We start from the raw sequence: 21,096 nt of genomic DNA, 5'->3' as shown, positions 1-21,096 counted from the left end.
TTTGGGTTGGACAGGGGTCTCAGACACGCGGCCCGCGGGCCGCTCAGGCGCTGCTCGGGCCGCAGTGCGGCCCGCAGCGGGCCGCAATGGGAAAGGTAGGCGAGAGACACAAGTCCAGGCCGGGCCGGCGACGGCGGCTGGCTCGTCTCCGTGCTGTCGAATGTGTCGAGCGGCCGGCAGTGAGGCTGTCTCTCTTGCACTCCCACGGTTATATGGGAGGGACGAGGACAGACAGTGTGCTCGCGCGGCCGACGTGAGCCGAGGCAGCAGAGCGCTGGCTCATCGCCGCCGGGCCGCCGGTTCGAGCCCGGTGTGTCGCCCGCTGGCATCTATCCTTGTCTTTCCCATAGGAGTCAGTGAGAGCAAGAGAGATGGACGATGTGCTCGCTTCGTTTGGACGAAGGCGAGCAAAGCCAGCGCCGGTCAGCGCCGATTTCACACCTCCCCGGCCTACTCGCCTGATCTCCCATCTCTCTCTTTTCTCCCGGTGCGGCCCGCGGTCTTCCGCCAGTTTGAGACCCCTGGGGTTGGAGCGTAGGATCGAGTGACTGTCCTGTTGTTTACCGGCGCGCCTTGACACGCCTTGCTACGTTACGGCGGCCGCACCGCCCCTCCCTCCTCCCTGGACCGTAGACAGCCTCCTTTCCTGCTGCGGACTGTGCTCGCGCAGTCAGGTTTACGTAAGGCGCCGGGTGACGTAAACGTAAGGCGGCACTGCCCGTCGTCAGTGCGCCCCGCCGGGCAGTGCTCTAGAACAACACAAGAAGTTCGCGCGAAAGGCCTCTTTGAACAGGGAAGCGAAGCAGTAACTTCCCGCGGTTCCCCCGGAATCACCGAACAATGTTTGAAACGACAAACAACTCGTCGACGCGCGGCTGCCAGACGTCGAAGCATGAGGCGGCGTTGTTCAGCTCCACGGCCCTGGAAACGCGTTGCCGATGGCTGGAGGGCGGCGGCGGTGGTTCGATGGCGCGCCATGGCGGCATGCTCCGAGCATGCTCGCTGGGCCCCACCAGTGGGCCCCACCGCGCGTCCGCACCGCCCGGCCCCTCCCCGCAGATCCCGGATCAAGACCCTGCCCCGACCCGCACGTGGCCCGCCTGGCCCGCAGATCCTCCAAGATCCCCCGCGGTGCCTAAGTAGGGTCACGGGCCGCTGGGCCTGCTGGGCCTGCTTGGGGCGGTGTCGATGAATCAGACGCCAACAAGGGAAAAAGGGGGAGGGGGCTGCCCAGCCCGGCCCAGCCGGCAGCTCTGGAAATTGTGTTGCAGCGAGCTGAGCGCCAGCCGGGCCATGATCTCATCAGCAAGCAGGCTGCTTCCGAGCGGCGGCCTGCCTCTCTCGCACCCATCGGGCACGCCCCGTGAGTAGGAGAGAGAGAGAGAGGCCCCTGGAATCGGCCCGAGAAGGCTGTCATGGGCAGCGCCTCGGCGACCCCTCCACTGCGCAGCGCAGCGCGGCGCGGCCACCTCGGCCAAAACAGCTTATTGCTCTCGTTCTCCCCGGCATTTTCATCACGCGAGTTAGGTCGAGAGCCGCTCAACTTTGGCGGCGAGGCCACTTGGACGCGGCGGGCCGTCTTCCGCCGTCTTCGCCTCACGGCTGCGCACTTCTTGGAGTGGCGCGCGATCACGCTGATGAAAAGCCGCGCGCCGAGTGGCAGCGCCACTGGCAGTGCTGCCCAGCCGCCGCCACGTGTCACTGGGCAAGGCCGGCCAGGCCCGTCAGTGTGCCCGTCGGTGTGCGAGCCTCCAGCGGCTTTGCCGGTGTAGGAGGCGAACTGTACCCGTCGGCGCAGAGTACCCCCGGGTACACAACGCCTAGGGCCATAGTACCCTGGGGTACATGACGACTAGGTTCAATGTACCCAGGGGTACAATTCGCCTAGGTGCCAGGTGAATTGTACCCCGGGCACAATGCGGCTAGGCGAAATGTACCCCGGGGTACATTTTGCCTAGGCTTATTGTATCCCCCGCCGGCCGGAGGAAGATGCACGTCGCCTAGGCGCAATGCATCCCCCCCGGATACAAAGAGCCTAGGCGAGGAGTATCCCCTCGGCCGGCCGGAGGGGGATACAATAAGCCTAGGCGCAATGCATCCCCCCCCGGATACAAAAATCGAAAAAAAAAGAAGAAAAAAAGGGGGGCCCTTCTCCCACCTCCGCACACAGGTCGGAGGGCCGCCTGCAACTTCGGTGGATCGGGGGAACCGGTGCTTTACAGGCGGCGACCCCAGGGGTTCTCGTCTGTATATGGGCCGGGCTTGAAGGGCGGGTTTGACAGTCTCTCTCTGCCTTGAGAGCCTTTGCTTTTCGGGGGGTGGTCTGTACCAAATGTACACCCGCTGTCCGGCGCTCTCTACCAAACATACAGCTTGTTTAAGGGCCAGCTTAAAAGGGACTTATCATCTCCCCCCGACGAATCAAGGAGGACCCCCCCGCGACCAATTACGGGTGGCTGGATTGACGGATCAAATACTCCGTCGCTCCAGTGCCGGGGCCCAAACCCCCCGAAGCGCAGTTGCTTTTTAGACACCCCAGCGGAGTGGCCAGGTGAATGTGACTCTGACCACTACGCTATCAAGCTTGTACGTCTGGCGTCGTGTTGGACGACGGGTTTGAGTTGCAGTGGAAGGAAGCCAGTCGAAAAATGTAGTGAAATGATGGGAGTCGATCCCAGGACCCTATTTGCCGGGACCGCACGACTTTTGCCGCTCGCCCACCACGGCCCATGACGATAGAGCGGCGTGAGGCGGGCTCTTGACGCGACAGAAATGGACCGACCCGGTCAAAATTTCACAAGAAGTTTGGGGAGTCAAACCCCGCCGACCTCAGCACGGAGAAGCGACGCCTCTACTCCCTAGACCACCAGGGCACACGCATTTTTGTTGGCTGAAGTCACGGTTTTCAGCCACACTGGGCGAGGCAGTAAAATTAAATGTTAATGTTTGTTAGGAATCGAACCCCCGACGTGTGGGACTGTTCTACACGGCTCCGCTCTGATGGCCTCAAACCGTTCCACAAAAAAAAGGAAATCAAAAAAAAAAATTTGAGATGCCGGTATTCGAACACCGCACTGTGCAAATGCGATCGAACGTCTGTAAATTTGCACAGTGCGGTGTTCGAATACCGGCATCTAAAATTTTTTTTTTCGATTTCCTTTCTTTTGTGGAACGGTTCGAGGCCATCAGAGCGGGGGCCGTGTAGAACAGTCCCACACGTGGGGGGTTCGATTCCTAAAAAACATTAACATTTAATTTTACTGCCTCGCCCAGTGTGGTTGAAAACCGTGACTTCAGCCAAAAAACTGCATGTGCCGTGGTGGTCTAGGGAGTAGAGGCGTCGCTTCTCCGTGCTGAGGTCGGCGGTTCGACTCCCCAAACTTCTTGTGAAATTTTGCCCGGGGTCGGTCCATTCTGTCGCGTCAAGAGCCCGCCTCACGCCGCTCTACTCGTCATGGGCCCTGGTGGGCGAGCGGCAAAAGTCGTGCGGTCCCGGCAGTAGGGTCCTGGGATCGACTCCCATCATTTCACTACATTTTTCGACTGGCTTCCTTCCACTGCAACTCAAACCCGTCGTCCAACACGACGCCAGACGTACAAGCTTGATAGCGTAGTGGTCAGAGTCACATTCACCTGGCCACTCCGCTGGGGTGTCTAAAAAGCAACTGCGCTTCGGCGGGTTGGCCTCGGCACTGGAGCGACGGAGTATTTGATCCGTCAATCCAGCCCCCGTAATTGGTCGCGGGTGGGTCCTCCTTGATTCGTCGGGAGGAGATGATAAGTCCTTTGAAGCTGGCCCTTTAAAAAAGCTGTATGTTTGGTAGAGAGCGCCGGACAGCGGGTGTACATTTGGTACAGACCACCCCGCGAAAAGCAAAGGCTCTCAAGGCAGAGAGAGACTGTCAAACCCGCCCTTCAAGCCCGGGCCCCTATACAGACGAGAACCCCCGGGGTCGCCGCCTGTAAAGCACCGGTTCCCCCGATCCACCGAAGTTGCAGGCGGCCCTCCGACCTGTGTGCGGAGGTGGGAGAAGGGCCCCCTTTTTTTTTTCTTTTTTTTTTCGATTTTTTTATCCGGGGGGGGTGCATTGCGCCTAGGCTTATTGTATCCCCCTCCGGGCCCGGGCCCAGGGGATACTCCTCGCCTAGGCTCTTTGTACCGGGGGGGGTGCATTGCGCCTAGGCGACGTGCATCTTCCTCCGGCCGGCGGGGGATACAATTAAGCCTAGGCAAAATGTACCCCGGGGTACATTTCGCCTAGCCGCATTGTGCCCGGGGTACAATTCGCCTGGCACCTAGGCGAATTGTACCCCTGGGTACATTTAACCTAGTCGTTATGTACCCCAGGGTACTTTGGCCCTAGGCGTTGTGTACCCGGGGGTACTCTGGGTCGGGGGGTACACTTACACGCCGACACCGGCACGGTCCACCGTGAAGACACCTGATATCGCATCCCTCGCCGACGCATATTCAGTCCCACTCGGCTCCTGCCTCTTTGTCGCGCGTCCTACGCGCGGTCCCCTCATTGTCTTTCGTCCCACACTCGGTTGTCTCTCTCTCTGTCCCACACTAAGTCCCCTCTCTGTCTTCTGTCCCACACTCGGCCCCCTCTTTGTCTCTCGTCCCACACTCGGTCCCCTCTGTGTGATATTCCAGGTGCGCAGAGCGACAGCCCTGCTCCGCCTGACGCCTTATCGCTTGGTGTGTTGCAGCCACGGCACGCGGTGCGCCGGCGAGGTGTCCGCCGCGCGCGACAACGACGTCTGCGGCGTGGGCGTGGCCTACGACTCCAAGGTGGCAGGTGAGCGTCTCTCTCTCTCTTGCAGACCACCGCCGCAGCGCGCCGCCGCACCATTTCCGGGCCGCCTTTTCGGCAAATCCACGCAATCAGCGATTCGGAATGAACGCGCGACCGCGGCCCGGCCGTGGTGGTCCCGCGAATGCGCGCGAATGCGCGCGAATGGCACCGCAGGCGGGTCGGGATTTTATGGTGGAGCGGTACGGCGGGGCGCCGCAAAAAAACGAGACGCGAAAAATAAAGAGCTCGCGCTCCTCTACAACGATGGAAAAAGATGAAAAAGCGGTTTTGAAAGTTCGTTTCTATCGATCCTCGCGAAAGTGCGTCACGCGGGGTACCCGCTGCTCCGCTCTTGCACACCCTTTCTCGCCGCCTGGATTGTGTGTGTGTGTGTGTGTGTGAGAGAGAGAGAGAGAGAGAGAGAGAGTGTGTGTGTGTGAGAGAGAGTGTGTGTGTGTGTGTTTTGTCGTGAGTGACTGAGTGCGAGTGCATGTGTGTGCGTGTGACCATATGGCGCCAACCACACACGTACGTCTCTTTTATGACAGGAGCCCCTGGTGGGTAGGCGCAGCCCTGCGCAGCCCTGCGCAGCCTTGCAGCCCTGCGAGACGCGAGGCGTGAGGGCCGAGTGGCAGCAGTGTGGGGTTTCGAAGGAAGGACTCCATCACGCCTTGCGGCATCAGCGGGCTGCCCTTTTCCCGCGTTCGGGTGGGCCGCCGGACGAACGAGTTACCCACACCGTGAAACCGCTCCACGAAAGACTCGCGGCACGACACTTGCTTCAAGCACGCAGGGCGCGAGCGCGCTCGTTAACGCGGGAGTAGCCAACTCAGTTTCTTGTTTGCGAACGCAACGCTAGGCGCCCGCCTGACGTGTCCGACCACCCTAGCTGCGCCCTACACAAAGTTACGTCACTTGTTATTTCACCGGCACCGCTTTTCTGTCCGGCGAGCAAGTATCGGCCAAAGACGCGTTTTCGGGCTTCGCTTTCGTCCCGCTCCGCCGCCTCCTCTTTGATGGCGGCCCCTTTGTGAGCGAACAGCGGCCGGGTATCAAGGGCCGAGCCGCTGCTCAAAGCCCCGTGTGTACACTCTAAATGTTCTACAGTGAAGATTCTCCATATTATGGTGAAAATGTTCCATATTATGGTGGTGCAGCTGACTTCGTAACATACCATTGAGAATTCACTGTACCTTATAGATATTTTGACGAATTTCGTTGGTATTATGGAGAAAATCTCCACCATAATATGTTGGTGCAGCCTTTCACCGTAAGACATTTACTGTGTACTCAAAGCGAGGCTGCTCTTTTGACAGCGTGCCTGCCAACACTTCCTCGTCCACAGCACGCGCGCGGTCCAAAGGAACCAATACCAACCTCGGGGAATAATGAGAAACGGCATTTTATGAAGGTAGAAGGTACACTGCTGAGACATGTTGATGCCACTTCAGAGCAGTGGCGTGCGCAGAAATTTAGAAAGGGGGGGGTCAGGCCATGCTTTTTGCCTACTTACAGGGGGAAAGTGACGCAATTTGCCTACCTTCCAGGCGGCTGTCTAGTGGCCAAAGGGGGGGGGGGTCATGACCCCCCTGACCCCCCCCCCCCCCCCCCCCCCCTGCGCACGCCACTGCTTCAGAGGGGAGGAACGCACCAAGTGGGAGCGAGACAGATGTCTGAATCCTCTCACTCGTCATTCACAGTGCGAGTGAGCAACCTTGGCAGCGGATGTGTGCTTCCTCAACAACTCTGTGTGCTGACCTTTGCCGCAGGCATCCGCATGCTGGACCAGCCCTACATGACGGACCTGATCGAGGCCAACTCCATGGGCCACGAGCCCAACCTCATCGACATCTACTCGGCTTCCTGGGGGCCCACGGACGACGGCAAGACGGTGGACGGGCCTCGCAACGCCACCATGCGGGCCATCGTGCGCGGCGTCAACGAGGTAGGCACCGCAGGGAACCGCCCAAAGCCAGCTAACATCTTTCCCTTCCCGAGAATCGATCACTCCGTTGACCAACTTTATGTCTGTGGCTGGCTGGTGATCCCGAAAAATCACAACGTTGAGAGGTTTTCGATATTTTGTGACCGCAGCTTTGCTAAGTGACCTCTGCCAAAGCAAATGCGGCAAAAACGTGTAGGGTTTAAAAATGCGCACCCACTTTCTGGGAAGGCTTTAGACGGCGAGTCGAAGTTTTCTCGTCCCTTTACCGGCTGGTAAGCTCCCCAACGTGGTTATTTTACATGACAATACCTTTCACGGCCGGCAACGGTATTTCTTTCTTTTTATCGGGGGGAGGGGTGAAGAGATTTTGACTCACGCAGTTTCCAGAGTGTGCTCGGATCAGTATATTTCGGTGTCTTCCGGGGGGGATGAGGAGGGACTGGAAGTTCGTCGAAGAAGGTCGAGACCCCTCCCCCTTCTCCGAACAGAACAGGAGAAAAGAAACAGACGCAACGGCGGCGGTGAGGCGAGGTAACGGCTTACTGGCAACTCCAGCTCATCCTTGTATGTGTAGGTGTTTGTGTGTGTGTGTCTGTGCGTGTGTTGTGTGCGTACAAGAAAGATAGAGAGAGAGAGAGAGAGAGAGAGAGAGAGAGAGAGAGAGAGAGAGAGAGAGAGAGAGAGAGAGAGAGAGAGAGTCTTTTTCACCTGGCTGCCCGGATGCACCCCGGAGGGACCCCCTGCTGAGGTCTCTACGCAGGAGGCTGGGAGGCTGGGCCCGGCGGGCAGGCTTGCCGCGGCGGCGGCTCCGGTCCCCACACCCCATCACCCCGCCTAACGGGAGCCAGGGGAGCCATGAGCCGTGCAGCCGCTCCGGTTCGAACTAACGACTAGTTCGTGCCCGGTCGCACGGGGGCTTCCGAGCAGCGCGAACCGAACCCGCATCCGCGACGCCGTATTGTCATAGAGAAAGGCGGGGGCTGGTCCCGCTGAATAGAATCATAGTCTGAAAGGGGCGCCGCCTCACAGTATCCTTTTTGTTGGCTCAGCCAGCCGCCATGGCGCCACGCCACGCCACGCCGGATCCAATCACGTTGCTAATTAGGAAAAATCGGAATTGGAATTCTCGGGCTTGACACTGGGAGAGGCTCCCCCCTCCCTCTTTCTCCCCTTTCAACATGTCCACGCCTCAGCCACAGCCGGGCTTGTTGGCAGGGTCCTCGTAACTTTTTTCATTTCGCTTCGATGGAATCCGTCGCGGACGCTGCAGGCGCGCCTTGCACGTCGTGGCTCGCGCTGCTTTCAAAAGCGCAGCCCTTCTCTGTCCGGTTGTTTTTTTTTTTTTTTCGTTTTGCTTCGGACGGAGCAGCCTTCGCTCGCTCGCAGCGCTGTCGCGCGACCGGCGCCCACACGCTGTTGCCCGGAGCTCACCGGTTGGGACGAAATCAAACATTCGGGCCGGGCGAGGGGAAGCGGAGGGGAAGCACAGTGTCTCATGGTCCGCGTCCTCGCCAAGGTCCATGCCGCGGGAAGTTTGGACAGCTGGGACTGGCGCGCCATGGCGGCGAGATTCGAAAGCCATGTCCCGCCGCCACTGCAAAAAGGCAAAAGGGCCTCGTCGAGACTGCCCGAGGCTCACTCGTCCCTTTTTGTCGCCCGGAACTAAACGACTGGGGGTAGACACGGAATCCAAGCGCCCATTTCAGAGAACGGAAACGGCCACTGCACTGGTTGCCACTTTTTTTTTTGTGGCAGCTGGAACCCCTGGGATGGTGGAGGGAGGGATTCATGCCTCGCCGCGTACACTCGGTGATGAGGTGGGGCTGTTGGCAGCGTGTCGTTCCATGCAGAGCCTCTGGTTCAAACACCGCGGCCCGAGCGTTTGGCCCGCCGCCTCCGCGCCGCCTCGCCGTGCCACGCCCTGCCACGCCCTGCCACGCCCTGCCACGCCCTGCCACGCCCTGCCACGCCCTGCCACGCCCTGCCACGCCCTGCCACGCCCTGCCACGCCCTGCCACGCCCTGCCACGCCCTGCCACGCCCTGCCACGCCCTGCCACGCCCTGCCACGCCCTGCCACGCCCTGCCACGCCCTGCCACGCCCTGCCACGCCCTGCCACGCCCTGCCACGCCCTCCATGGCAGTGCGGCAAGGGCTCTCTGAGTAATCAGGTTTGGCGGTCTAAGCCTATCCCCGGCCACGCTGCCCACGCGGTCTACGCAGCCGACGCGGCCGTGTCCGGCCGGACGACACACGCTACACCGCCCCTCCGAGTGCCTCGCCGCCTCGCTGCCTCGCGGGACTGCACCACTCTCGGCGCCACTGCGTGTTACAGTGTACTGTGTTGGGGCTGCTACAACGTGTGACTGGTGTTGCAGGGCCGCAACGGGCTGGGCAACATCTACGTGTGGGCGAGCGGCGACGGCGGCGAGGACGACGACTGCAACTGCGACGGCTACGCCGCGTCCATGTGGACGGTGTCCATCAACTCGGCCATCAACGACGGCCAGAACGCGCACTACGACGAGAGCTGCTCCTCCACCCTGGCCTCCACCTTCTCCAACGGCGCCAAGGACCCCAACACCGGCGTGGTGAGTCACTCTGTCTCTTTCGCACTCATGGAGCGTCGCGCGTCGGTGCGAGAGAAACAGAGCGACGATGCACCGTGCAACTGGGGCGCATCAAATCAGCGCCTTCTTGTTCGCTGCTGCTCTGTACCAATTTGGGTTCATTGGACAGCAGGCGGACCGGCCTGCCTTGGCGAGCTCGTCGCACTGACCTCTTTATCCCTTGTTCCGTGTGGTTGCCCGCCAGGCTTCCCGCCAACCAGCCAACCGGGGCAGACATCGGCCCCGATAGCGCCTTTTTAGGTCGCTGCAGGGCCACATCACAGCGGGGTATTTTGGGCCACTTTTTGTCAGCATGCGGTACCGCACCGATCGACACAGCCTGGCTGGGTGTAGGGCAACCTGGCCGCAAGCCTCTGCGGCGCATTAGCATCTGGAGAAGCCCTCGACGTCGAAGCGGACTGGGGGTCGTCGGCGCTAGTCTGTACGCGCCGCGTCGGGGTTGACGTCATCCTTTGTGTCTCGGAGTTCCGAGTTCCAAGTGGCTGCTGTTCCGGCTGGACGCGGCCTGGCGGCAAGCCTGGCGGCAATACCTGCTGCGGCTGCTGGGGCTGCCAAGTGCTTTCTCGCGGACAATACGCGTTAGGCCCTGAGCGGGCCCCGCCGGTCTGTCTCTCTCGCACTCACAAGGACGCCCCACAAGTGCCGCGGAGAGAGACAGAGAACCCCCGCGCGGCACCAGTCTGCTCTGGCCCTCCAAGCCGACTCCAAGCCCACCCCGGTCAGTCCTCGCCAGCCCCAGCCCCCGGCAGCCCCAGGCTGGCTGGCTGGCTGGCTGGCCGGCGGGTGGGCCTCCAGGGGCCTGCAAGGAGCGCCACCATCTGGCGCCCCAGACGCAGGGGGCCGGGCCGCACCGCCTTGGAGTGTCGGCTTGTATGACGTCACGCCACCACGGCATGGACGCCGCGGTCGCCATATGGGGACGGCTTTATGCAAATCGGCCAAACTTGGGCGACACGGCGGGCGGTGAAATTGCGGCGCTGAGGATCGAATGGGGGAGGGGAGGGCTCTCCTTTTGCCGAGTGCAGAATCACCCCGCTGGCCTGTTTGCACTCCACTTTATTTCGCAAACATTTCTCCTTCCACTGCGCGTAATGAAGAGCAATTGATGGCACCGCGGCACCGCCTTGGCGGGTGGGCGTCGCTGTGCGTCGTTCGGCATCGCTGGGCCTCGCAAGGAACAATGGGGCCTGCTGGGTCGCCCTGGGCTAGTTCTTGCGAAGAAACTTTGAGGTGAAAAACCGCTAGACTTAAATTTACAAAGTTTGCTGTATTAAGACTTGGCGGCAGGGCAGCCCCAGAGCATGCGAAGAAAAAGTAGCGAGAGCTTACTCAGTTACTGTACAGGGGAGATGATTTTTTTGTGGCGTTATTTTTTTTGTGTTGGTTGTTTGTCCTGCTGGCTGAAACTGGCCGGCTTCCATTTCCATTTCGATCAAGCTGACAGCAGACGGAAAACACAATCCCGCTCGCCGAAGCCGTATCGCCCACCAAAGGACTCGTAAGCCAGCCCTGTGTCATATTCCTCGTGTCGTTTCAGGCCACCACGGACTTGTACGGGAAGTGCACCACCACCCATTCCGGGACCTCGGCCGCCGCCCCGGAGGCCGCTGGAGTGTTCGCCCTGGCTCTGGAGGCCAAGTGAGTACTTGAAAGGACAACACCTTTCTGGCGGGGCAATTAACGCCCGGCACTGCGGGGCTCCGTGCCTCGGCCAGCGCGATGGCTGTTACGAGACGCCCTGTGACGTCGCAGTAAGGGCTTCCCGTGACAAAACACTGATAAATATAGGAGTCAGTGCCGGAAATCTCGATGCCAATTTGCCTGGAAATCGGTGGGACTTCATCCATGTCAGGGGAACTGGAAGCAAAGACAGTGCCTGGGGTGCCAAAGTTTTAGATTGGCCTAGCTCCAGCCACGTGAAAATGTTCGTCATGAGTGATGACTTTCTGCGCTCAAGTTGCAAAACTGGCGTTTTAAAAATAGTTTCTGCCTTTCTTGGAAAACAACTGATGAGAAATAGAGCCAGAGCGAAACATACGCTCTGGGCCCGGCGGCCTGGCCAGTACTCTCGCGTTTCAAAATGATGATACTGCCCCACTTCTCAGACGCCATGTAATGAGATTTCGGCGCCGAGGACGGACGGGCGCCGCGTGACCCAGACACCAGAGTCCCGCCGAAACGAAGTTGAAGTCAGATTACGTCCGAGATGGTCACGTTGTTGGTGTTTGTGCAGCCCCCAGCTCACGTGGCGCGACATCCAGCACCTGACCGTGCTCACCTCGAAGCGCAACTCCCTGTACGACGCCAAGAACCGCTTCCACTGGACCATGAACGGCGTGGGTCTCGAGTTCAACCATCTGTTCGGCTTCGGCGTGCTGGACGCAGGCGCCATCGTGGCGCTGGCCAAGCAGTGGCGCACCGTGCCTGCGCGCTACCACTGTGAGGGCGGCGCCGTCCACACTTCCTTGTGAGTACGAACGCCGTTCGCCTTCATACGGGAAATTTTCGTTTGATGTGATGTTTTTGGCAGTGCTGCTCCCGCACTCTTTTCGCTGTCGCTTCAGAGGCATTTTAGCCGCTTCCCGGGAGGGCGCGCCACCTGTTAGGAGCACCGGGTTATTAAGTGAAGCAGCTCCCGAGACGTTTTTCATGATACTACGTAGCGCGACATTTGCAATTCACAAATTTGGCGAGGCTCAACGAGACTAAGGCGGCGGGTGGAAGTTTGCCACTTTGCATTGCAGATACCGCGCCGGGGACCAATACTAAATGTTGTGACCTCGTTGAGTTTCCAATGCGAGGAGACCTGCTTGAGCCATTCAATTTTCGCTTTGGCCTCTCATGATTTCACTTTGCTCTTTTTCTGCCAAACCACGCCCTCTTCCTCTTTGAGACAGTATAGCGAGATGCTTCTAATTAAACAAACATCAGTTCCTTAAAGTAATTTGAATTGCAGATCCAACGGCGTACACTCGCAAGGTGAAATGCTGCGTGGTGTTCGACAGACAGCCTTGCCCAGCTTTATTTTCAGCTGACGTCAAACTAATGACCAACTTGTTTTGATGGACTGGACGCGGTTTGCAGGGAAATCCCGAGCGACCGTTCCGTGCTGATGAAGATCACCACCGACGCCTGTGCCGGCACCGACACCAAGGTGCGCTACCTGGAGCACGTGCAGGCCGTCATCTCCCTCAACTCGACCCGCCGCGGCGACGTGGAGCTCTTCCTCACCTCCCCCATGGGCACGCGGTCCATGATCCTCAGCAAGCGTGCCAACGACGACGACCACCGGGACGGCTTCACCAAGTGGCCCTTCATGACCACCCACACCTGGGGCGAGGACCCCCACGGCACTTGGTTGCTCGAGGTGAGCAGCACACTAACTATTGTCAAATTAATGCGGGTGTAAGTTATGTACAATTTTAATTCGTAAATAAGGGAAAATATTTCCTGCTGAAGGATTTCAACGGTTGCACCGAGTTTATATACTAATTTGTACATAAGCAAGAAGTCATATTTAGTTTACAAAGAGAATTAACATAACCATTTAGTGTGTATGGCGCCAAATCGCTTTGGACGTTTCATCGGGGCGCATTTGACGATCATGTGCATGAGTTACCTTCTTCGCGACTATTGAACAGCAGAAGCTAACGCTCGCACAGAATCATTCTTTAAGTCCTAAAATGACAGCGTGTTCGTGAGGAGATTGGAAAAGAATACGCTCAAGTTATTGTTCTGTTTTAGCTCAAACTGTCCGGAAAATCCATTTCTTGCAGCTCACAGCCACCTCTCTCTCTGACGATTCCGTTCTTCCTGAGTGAACTGATGTGACGTTCTGTGTTTGCAGGCAAGCTTCAACTCCCAGATGCCGCAGCACGGCTTCATCCGTGAGTGGACGCTGATGCTGCACGGCACCAGGGACCCGCCGTACGTGGGGCTGCCGGTCACCGACCCGCACTCCAAGCTCGCCATCGTCAAGAAAGCGCACGAGGAGCGCAAAGCATGAAGTGTTGCTTAGAAGGCTCACTGTCCAGACTCGAGGGCCGGCGTCAGCACCAAGTTGGGATTCGGAACGGCCGGGCCAGGCGAACAAGGCGCTTGTTTGATACCACACCCTTTCCAGCAAAATCTGGCCTGGCCGACTTCGGATGTAGTCATTTAGACCAGTAGGTTGTGTTGGCTGACCTGTACGGGGCATCTGGACAGTGAACAAGGAAAGAAGAAGCAACTTTATACTACTCATATGACAGCTAACAACGGACAGGCGGGGCAACTCTTGGCTTTGATTGAGCCCCTACCAAAACGACCAACAGTTGCCCCGCGTTTCCGTCACTCACATTCCCTTCCCGTGTTCCCTGCATAATTAGAGCAAGAATTGAAACGCTTCTCCCGGTCCGCTAGGTCGCACGCTGCGAACCTGCGCACGCCTAGACTAGTCTCTAAACTCTCTCCCTGTTCTTGATTTTAAGTCGGGCCGGACTCGAATTCTATTAGCGATCCGGAAAAGTCAATCTTTTATTTCTTTTTGTCTCGGAATGGAGTTGAGTCGCCGGCGCAGCGACGGTGTCGCATTTAACCTAGTTTAGTAATTGTATCAGTTGCCTCTACTGTCCTCTTAATTGCTTTCGCGATGTCAGAGAAAGATAATTGAAAGAGAGCCGGGCGAGAGTATAGATTAGAGATGCTTGTGAAGAGGAGTGCACTTTGCTTTTAGCCAGCCTGATTCGATGAAGCAAATTGCGCAAATTGCAGAGACCAATGTTAGACTTAGTAGCTGCACTTGTGACGCCGCTGGTGTCCACCAATTGATTCACCGGGTCAAGCTAGGCCGCTTTTTCACGAAAAAAGGTTGTTTTGCTTTGTCTTGCAAGGGCTGATTGTAATTCGACATATCAGAGGCGTACTCCTTACTAACGCACTGCTCTAAGACAAATAATCTCAAATTAGAGTACAATAATTAATGTTCGGAAATTTTACCACTGGTGAGAGAAGGCCGAAGAACGATGGACAACGCTATTTGATGCCAGCCAAGATTATCTGAATAACGATATTATTAATCAAGTCCCGTCGGGTCCACGGGATTGCTGTGGCTGTCCCTGTCTCTCCCTCTCTCTGCACCAACGGCTCAGTTTCTCCTTGCGCCGTTCCGTGGAACTAAATGAGGCATCCCGACGCCGGCCACCTAATTAGGTACAATCTGCCCACGATTGTATTTAATTACAAACTGCAATGAGACGTGACTGGCGTACATGCACGAATGCAGTTTCACGCAATGAAAAGGAGTGCATGACCCATTGGTGCCTTCATATTGTAAGCCAAGCTTTTTTCTTTCATGCTCACACTTTCCCTCTACTCTAATCAAAACGCACCCCTTCCCCTCGTTTTTGAAGCTTTTGCAAAGGCGAAGCCTTGGCTTCTATATGAAAGAAATGCACCCGAGCGCCGTCGCACTTGTGGTGCGCATGTCCACAAAAGTCGTTGCGTTTTGTACAATTCCAGAGCTACTGCTTATACAATTTGACAGGACGATTTGTTTGATCGTGAAAAATATTGGGGAAAGACGACTTTTGTTGTGACTCTTGCGGACCCTTTTGCGACAGCGTTGTCGAGAATATGAGCTAATGACTAGGATAATATAGGCTCGAGTCTCTGTTCTCCATACTATAATGATGTCAAACACTTTATATCAGATGGAAACGGAAATGTGATACATTTGAAATCTAGAGAGTTGGATCTTCGCTTTAAAACGTATTATTTTGTTTCGTTGTAGATTTGGATCAAACGTTTCGTGAGCTAACTAGATACTAGATAGTATATCTTGAAGAAGTGCTCGGGCACAACCACGTAACGTACCACGCACAAGTGGCTAAAAGGATGATCTGTACTGCAGCATTTTGTCCCCATTTTATTTTAGTTTTAAGATTGAAGTGCGACTGTCGGTACGATTCCCATTACTTTTGATCTCGATCTTGATGTTTATGCTTCGTTGCACTTGAACAGACTATCCAGTTCCTGTGAGGCTTTACTTTTGTATTAGTGAGTGGTGCATTTGCGAATGAGAAAAATTTTTACGAGAAATGGAACGATGTACCTTTTTTCGCCCAAACACTGATATGATGCAGAAATTGTGCTAATATCTGATGTTTGGTCTGTTACTGTTTTGTAGAGGATTCCTAATGCATAGCTATGTCAAAAATTCTGTTAATATTTTCCTGTAAATTTATTTTCCCCACGTGTAGTTTAAGGCGGGTGGCACAGTGACGGTTGTTAGGCGAGATTTGACGGGTACGTTCGTTGATCGAACAAAGCGCATATTTATTTTTTGGAACTGGTGATACTGAAGTAGTAACTTACTTTCTGGATTCCTTTTTACTGTAGCTGCGTATCGGGCCGACAGAATATATGTGGTGATTGTATTATTTTGTTCACAGAGAAAATGATCGTCTATTGTGGTCGAGTAATATAGATTGAACTAAAATATATTTTAAAATTGATTTAATAAAATTTGTCTTCAGAGAGGTAAAACAAACGGTTCTTTTTATTTCGACGCTTCATCTCCCGGGAAATCATGTGTGGTCGAGTCGTTAATCGCAATGCTCCTCTGAGCGCAAACGGCTGCTCCCGCTACATACCCAGATTCTGTGGGCGAACCCGGTCTACCGAGAAAACCACTACTCTCATATTAGGAACGACCCGTCTCGTGCTGGTGAATCACCGACATGGCGGGGCGGGCCCGAAAAAGGCAGACGATCATTTGTGGTCCAGCCATTAATCGCAATCGCAATCGCCTTACACACACACAGTCCCGTCAAGCTTACGTGTGTTGCGGGCGGGCCTATCCAGTGTCTTGCAGGCGCTCGCATCTGGAACTTGCTCACGCCGGTCGCGGGGCGTGCCGGCGGGTCGCGCAGCGCGCAGCACGGAGTGTCGCCGCCGAGGCGCGGGGTATCGCCGGCACACTGTAGCGGTGGCGGCCGGAACGCCGGAACTCGGAGCGTGGGGTATGTCGGCGCAGCTGTACCTCCCTGCCCTTTCTCTCAATGGCGTTGTGTCTCTTCAAAGAAAGGTCACACCACAAACATCGGGAAGGATCCCCACTTCCCCGCAACAGCGTAGCAGGACTGTCAGCAATCCAGAGCTTTGCATTCATTTATTCGCAGACAACTTGCGAGTGGATTCGAAGACAACTTGGGGGTGGATAGAAACGAATTGAATGATGAAGTCTCTCTCTCTCTCTCTCTCTCTCTCTCTCTCTCTCTCTCTCTCTCTCTCTCTCTCTCTCTCTCTCTCCCCCCTCTCTCTCTCTCTCCCTCCCTCTCTTTCCGTCGTGTTAAAAGTCAGGTCGAAGAACAAGTATTGATACATTCACTACTCACTGCATTAAAAGATAGGCGTTACCGTCCACTCTTTCTTCCCACCAGATACTAAAATATATTTCCTTCAGATTTGTTTCGCTTTAAATGTTGAATTTAACATTTAAATTCAATTTTAATTCATGAAGTCTCATGAAGGAAATCACATACTGTTTTTCCCGCGCCTAGCCGCTTCCGTCCCTTAAATAATGCTTACAGGCACAACGTAGCCTTATAGCTACCTTAGAATTGTTTCTTTCATGGCCTTTATTTTTTTTATTTTGACAGGACTTGGCAAAATGGCAGATAGTCCTTTTTTCACTGATTTTCAAACCTGTATTTTCTTTGTTTTCCTTTGTTTCGGCCTGGTGGTCATGTTGTTGTTGTTTTCGAGCAACCTTCCCTTTCGGTCGCACGTCCTGCAGGGACTGGCGCGCTGGCGCCACGGAGGCTGCAGACAGGCGCCAGCCCCTCCCCCTCCGGGCCTCCCCTCCCAGCGGCCCCGCCGCGCCCCTTCCTGCCGCCGCGGCGCGGCCCGCCAGTGGCGTTGGAACCCCGGTCTGGGAAGGCAGCTCGTCTAACCCGCGCCGCCCGCCGCACCCCCACGGCGCTCACGTGCTGCCGGCGCTGCCGAGCCGTTGCCGAGGCGTTGCCGAGGCGTTGAAGGCGCGACCACAGACCAGGTGAGTGACAACCAGTGGTGTGGCCGTTGCCGTGTGCCCCGAGGCAGCGTCTCCAGTTGACACTGCTTCCGTATCACAGAATACGAAACATCAAAACAAAACCCCCCGTGGTTGGGGTGTTTACTATGACTTTGAGGAGTTTCGTTTGTTTTGAGTGCCCTAATCTTGACAACAACAGCAGCAGCGAATTCAAGTGGGTGAAAATGGCGCCTGTCGGCCTGCGTGCTCAGCGTGCTCGGGCCAGGCGGTCAGGGGGCGGCCAGGGGGCGGCCGGCTCTATTGGCGCACGTTGAGCCCCGCGTCTCATTAAAAACGCCCCCTTGGGGCACCCTCGCGACTTCGTGCTGGTCGCCTGGCCGGCGCTGGTCGGTCCATTCTTTAGCCAGAAAAACTAGTCATGCACTGACATTCATTCTGCAAAACGCTTGCTATTTTTTTTTGAGAACTTTTTTGATAGTTTGCAATATTTGCAATTCAACACATCCTGGGCTGCAATGACCAAGTTATTTTCGCACTTTTTGTCAAATCACTCCTAACATTTTGAAACAAAGCAGGTTTTTTTGGTACTTCATGTAAAAACATTGCAATAATATTTATTTGAAAATGGAGGGGGGGGGGGTATTGCAACTGAAGGAGTAGGTTGTTTCTTTGTGCCAATCGGACGTGGCGCGGTGTGAACTTCAAATTTACAGTTTGTATGCACAGTAAAACAGTTTACTTGCTTGGACATTGAATAAAAGAAGGAAAGTTGGCGTTAATGATGAGATTTTTAAGGGAACACTGACTCTTTTCAAGTGTAATTTTCATGCAGAAACGAAACGTTGAAAGGGGGGGGGGTGGAAAAGTGGATCCTAGTTGACTTTTTTCCAGCGGCGCACCGCGGCTCACAATCCGGCCCGTCCAATTAGAAATGCGTGCAAAGTTTGTAATAATACGCCGCTGCTGAAACAAAATCCAGCGGGCGGCCAGCGCCAAGGCTAACGCGGCTGTCAGATCCGCCTCGGATTTGCATCACTCTTTTATATTTGTCGTTTGAGGGAAGAAGGGCGGCGGAGGGCTGCCGAGGCTGGCGGGGCTGGCGGCAGCCGGACCATCCCTCTCCAGATGGTCAATTTATTCCTCTCCTCTTTGTGCTCGCTGACTTGAATGACAGTCGGCTGGAAGCGCTGGAAGCTTGGCTGGAGGCTCCAGCGTGCCAGCCTCAAGGCGCCGCTGCCGCGCTGTCCTACGGCACCGCTCGACTTTCAATTTTAACTGCCCTACCTGTGAAGTGAAATGGGCGTAAAGCGTGGCGTGGCGAAAAGCGGCACGGTAAAAACGGTTCCTGGTTTACCCAGGAACTCCCTGGAAATCGCCTATGTCTCTACCATTGGCTTCCTGGAAAAACCAGGTACCGTTTTTACCGTGGGGGCAGGAGGGGGCTTGCGTCTCAAACGGCTCGGTCGCGGTGTGCGGTCGGCTGCTGGACCTTGTAGCCTATTTTCATTCGCAGCGAAAATTATTTCACCGTGTTTTCCTGGTGAATAAATAACCCCCGATCTGCCGTGCTCAGCGCCTGACCCCCCCCCCCCTCCCTTTTTCCCCACTCCTGAGTCCTCGCCAAGTCAGACTGAGCCCTCCGGACCGCTGTCAAGCCTGACTCGCCGCCAGGCACGTGGGACAGGCTCGGCGTGCTTCCTGCGTTCCTGGAAACCAGTGTGCCGTCGAGGGGGTGCTGCTCAAATCAGTCCAGTTCGCCGGCTTCCTGGGTTTAAAAAAAATAAATAATGCGGCACAGTGTCGTTCTGGCATTTCCTCTCCTCGCCTCGAATGTTGGGGCCACAACTTGATACAATTTGGTGGTGCAAAACAGAACAGCCCAGCCGCTCAGCCGCACCGGACGTGCAGGAGATTGCGAATTTCTAGCTGCTCAGCCCCACCGCGCCCCGCCGCGCCCCGCGCCGTCCATCCAGTAATTGGCGCCAATTGGGGAGGAAACGCAGACAGAGCAGTGCGCTGCCGCGGCTGCCGCGCGCCACCAGACGAATCCCGAACGAGGCGTTCGTCGCTCCGTCTCCGTCGCACTCATGGGCCGAGCCAGGCCGAGCCGTCACGGTGCGAGAGAGACGGTCTGGCTGCTCGGCATCTTTAATGAGGCTGCCCGATGCCCTCCCCGTCGCAATCAAAACCAAAAAGGAGGCGACCCTTTTGTCGTTCGGCCCGCCCCGGCCAGGTTGCCTCGCCGGCAAACCTGATGCTCACTGTCCAGTTCTGCGCCAGCACCTCCCCCCCCCCCCCCTGCCAGCCCCGCCAGCCCCACCAGCCGACCTGAGGAAAGGGGTGCTAACTAAAGGCGCCGAAGACGCCTGAAAGCGGACACTGCGCGCGAAGCCGTACGAAGAGGCGCGTTTCAAATGAGAACGGGCGGCCCGTTAAGGCGTTTAGTGCACTTTCCGGGCCTTCCGCGTCCTGTTGGCAGTGCAGGCGGTGGCGCCGCTCGAGCTGCAAACTCATCACCACCGCGCTCGTTGTTGTCCAGGCCACAAAAATGACCTCAGCGGCCGCAGCGCGCAAGTTTTCAGAAGTTGTCCGGGCACAAAGTTGGTTGCTCGTGGTGTGGCGCGCCCGCTCACAGCCTTACCTGGGCCCCCTTGTTACGAGAGGGGGCGCGGCGGGGCGCGGCGGGCGCGGCGCGGGCGGGTCCGGGCGGGGCGCGGCCCGGCGGGCCCGCGGGGGGGCGCGGCGGGGCGCGGCGGGGCTCGTTGCGGTGGGGTGGGCCTCTCCCTGCCTCTGTTGCAAACGCTCCACTTCTGGAGCGGGACATGATAAGAGGGCATACTCTTTGTTGGTGGCACCGGAGGATCGGAGACTTCGCAGCAGGCCGGCCGGGCAGAGCTACGCTTCGCCACGCCTCGCCAAGCCTCGCCTCGCCTCGCCTCACCGCCAAGTTTCCTCCTAAGTGCCTCGCCGCATGCACTTTGTCCGTAATCTCTTGCACAGGCGGCTCGGCGGTCGTGGCGTGGCGTGGCGAGGCGTTGGGCCTCCAGGCCGTGGATCTTGCCGCGCGACGCGTCTCAAGGTCGCGGAGGCGCCGAGGCCGTCCCGTCGGCACCATCCCCGCGCCGCACGCGCTGCAGCGGGCTGTCGAGTGTGTGCACCGCGAACGACCGTCTGTCTCCTCAAGGCTTTAGCTCTGCGGACGTGTCGCGGCGACAAAGACAATTTTCACAGTGGCGCATTGCCGACCAACCAGCGCGTGCCAGGCGTGCCTGGCGCGACCGATCCACCGCCTTGTTAGCGCGGCCGGCCGGCCGGCCGGGCCCAGGGCGGCCCAGGCTGCACAGTGCACTGAGATAGGCTTCATTTGGCGCCAAAGCACGGCCTTCTGCGTGCTGACTACGCTGTGAGGGGAGCGGTGGGACCCGGGGGTTGGGTTCGCGCTCTCAATCCAGTGTGCTGACGGGACGAGCGGGCTGCGTTGCAACATCCGGTCACCGATCGGGAAGCAAAAAGTTTAAAACACCTAAATGGAAATGAAATTGAAAGAAATCTAAGTTTAAATGGACTGGCATTAAAACATGCGCGGTGTTTTCTTGCCCAGTCCACTTTGAAGCTAGTGGGTTTTCTCCGCCACCGAAATATGATGTGAATAAGACAGCGGTTCTCAACCTTGGGATGGGGTCGCGAAAAAATTTCGAAGGGTCGCGGCG

The 21,096-nt window shown here is 57.0% G+C and overlaps 1 protein-coding gene across 1 annotated transcript in view; it reads left to right on the top strand.

Annotated features, from left to right (window-relative positions):
* Window positions 1–15,901, top strand: part of LOC117650796 (neuroendocrine convertase 2) — a gene marked incomplete at its 5' end in the record, with an annotated part of 35,939 nt that extends 20,038 nt beyond the window's left edge. The window contains 7 exons of the mRNA XM_034394398.1: window positions 4,714–4,802; window positions 6,569–6,744; window positions 9,121–9,333; window positions 10,910–11,010; window positions 11,606–11,839; window positions 12,457–12,739; window positions 13,220–15,901. Of these exons, the coding sequence (XP_034250289.1) occupies window positions 4,714–4,802; window positions 6,569–6,744; window positions 9,121–9,333; window positions 10,910–11,010; window positions 11,606–11,839; window positions 12,457–12,739; window positions 13,220–13,378 (1,255 nt within the window). The remainder of the gene's footprint in view (window positions 1–4,713; window positions 4,803–6,568; window positions 6,745–9,120; window positions 9,334–10,909; window positions 11,011–11,605; window positions 11,840–12,456; window positions 12,740–13,219) is intronic.
* Between the last annotated feature and the right edge of the window lie 5,195 nt (window positions 15,902–21,096).

Source organism: Thrips palmi, unplaced genomic scaffold (genome assembly GCF_012932325.1).
Source record: "Thrips palmi isolate BJ-2018 unplaced genomic scaffold, TpBJ-2018v1 HiC_scaffold_5, whole genome shotgun sequence".
Classification (NCBI taxonomy): domain Eukaryota; kingdom Metazoa; phylum Arthropoda; class Insecta; order Thysanoptera; family Thripidae; genus Thrips; species Thrips palmi.
Note: the sequence above shows the minus strand (reverse complement) of the source record. Positions and strands in the feature narration are given on the sequence as shown.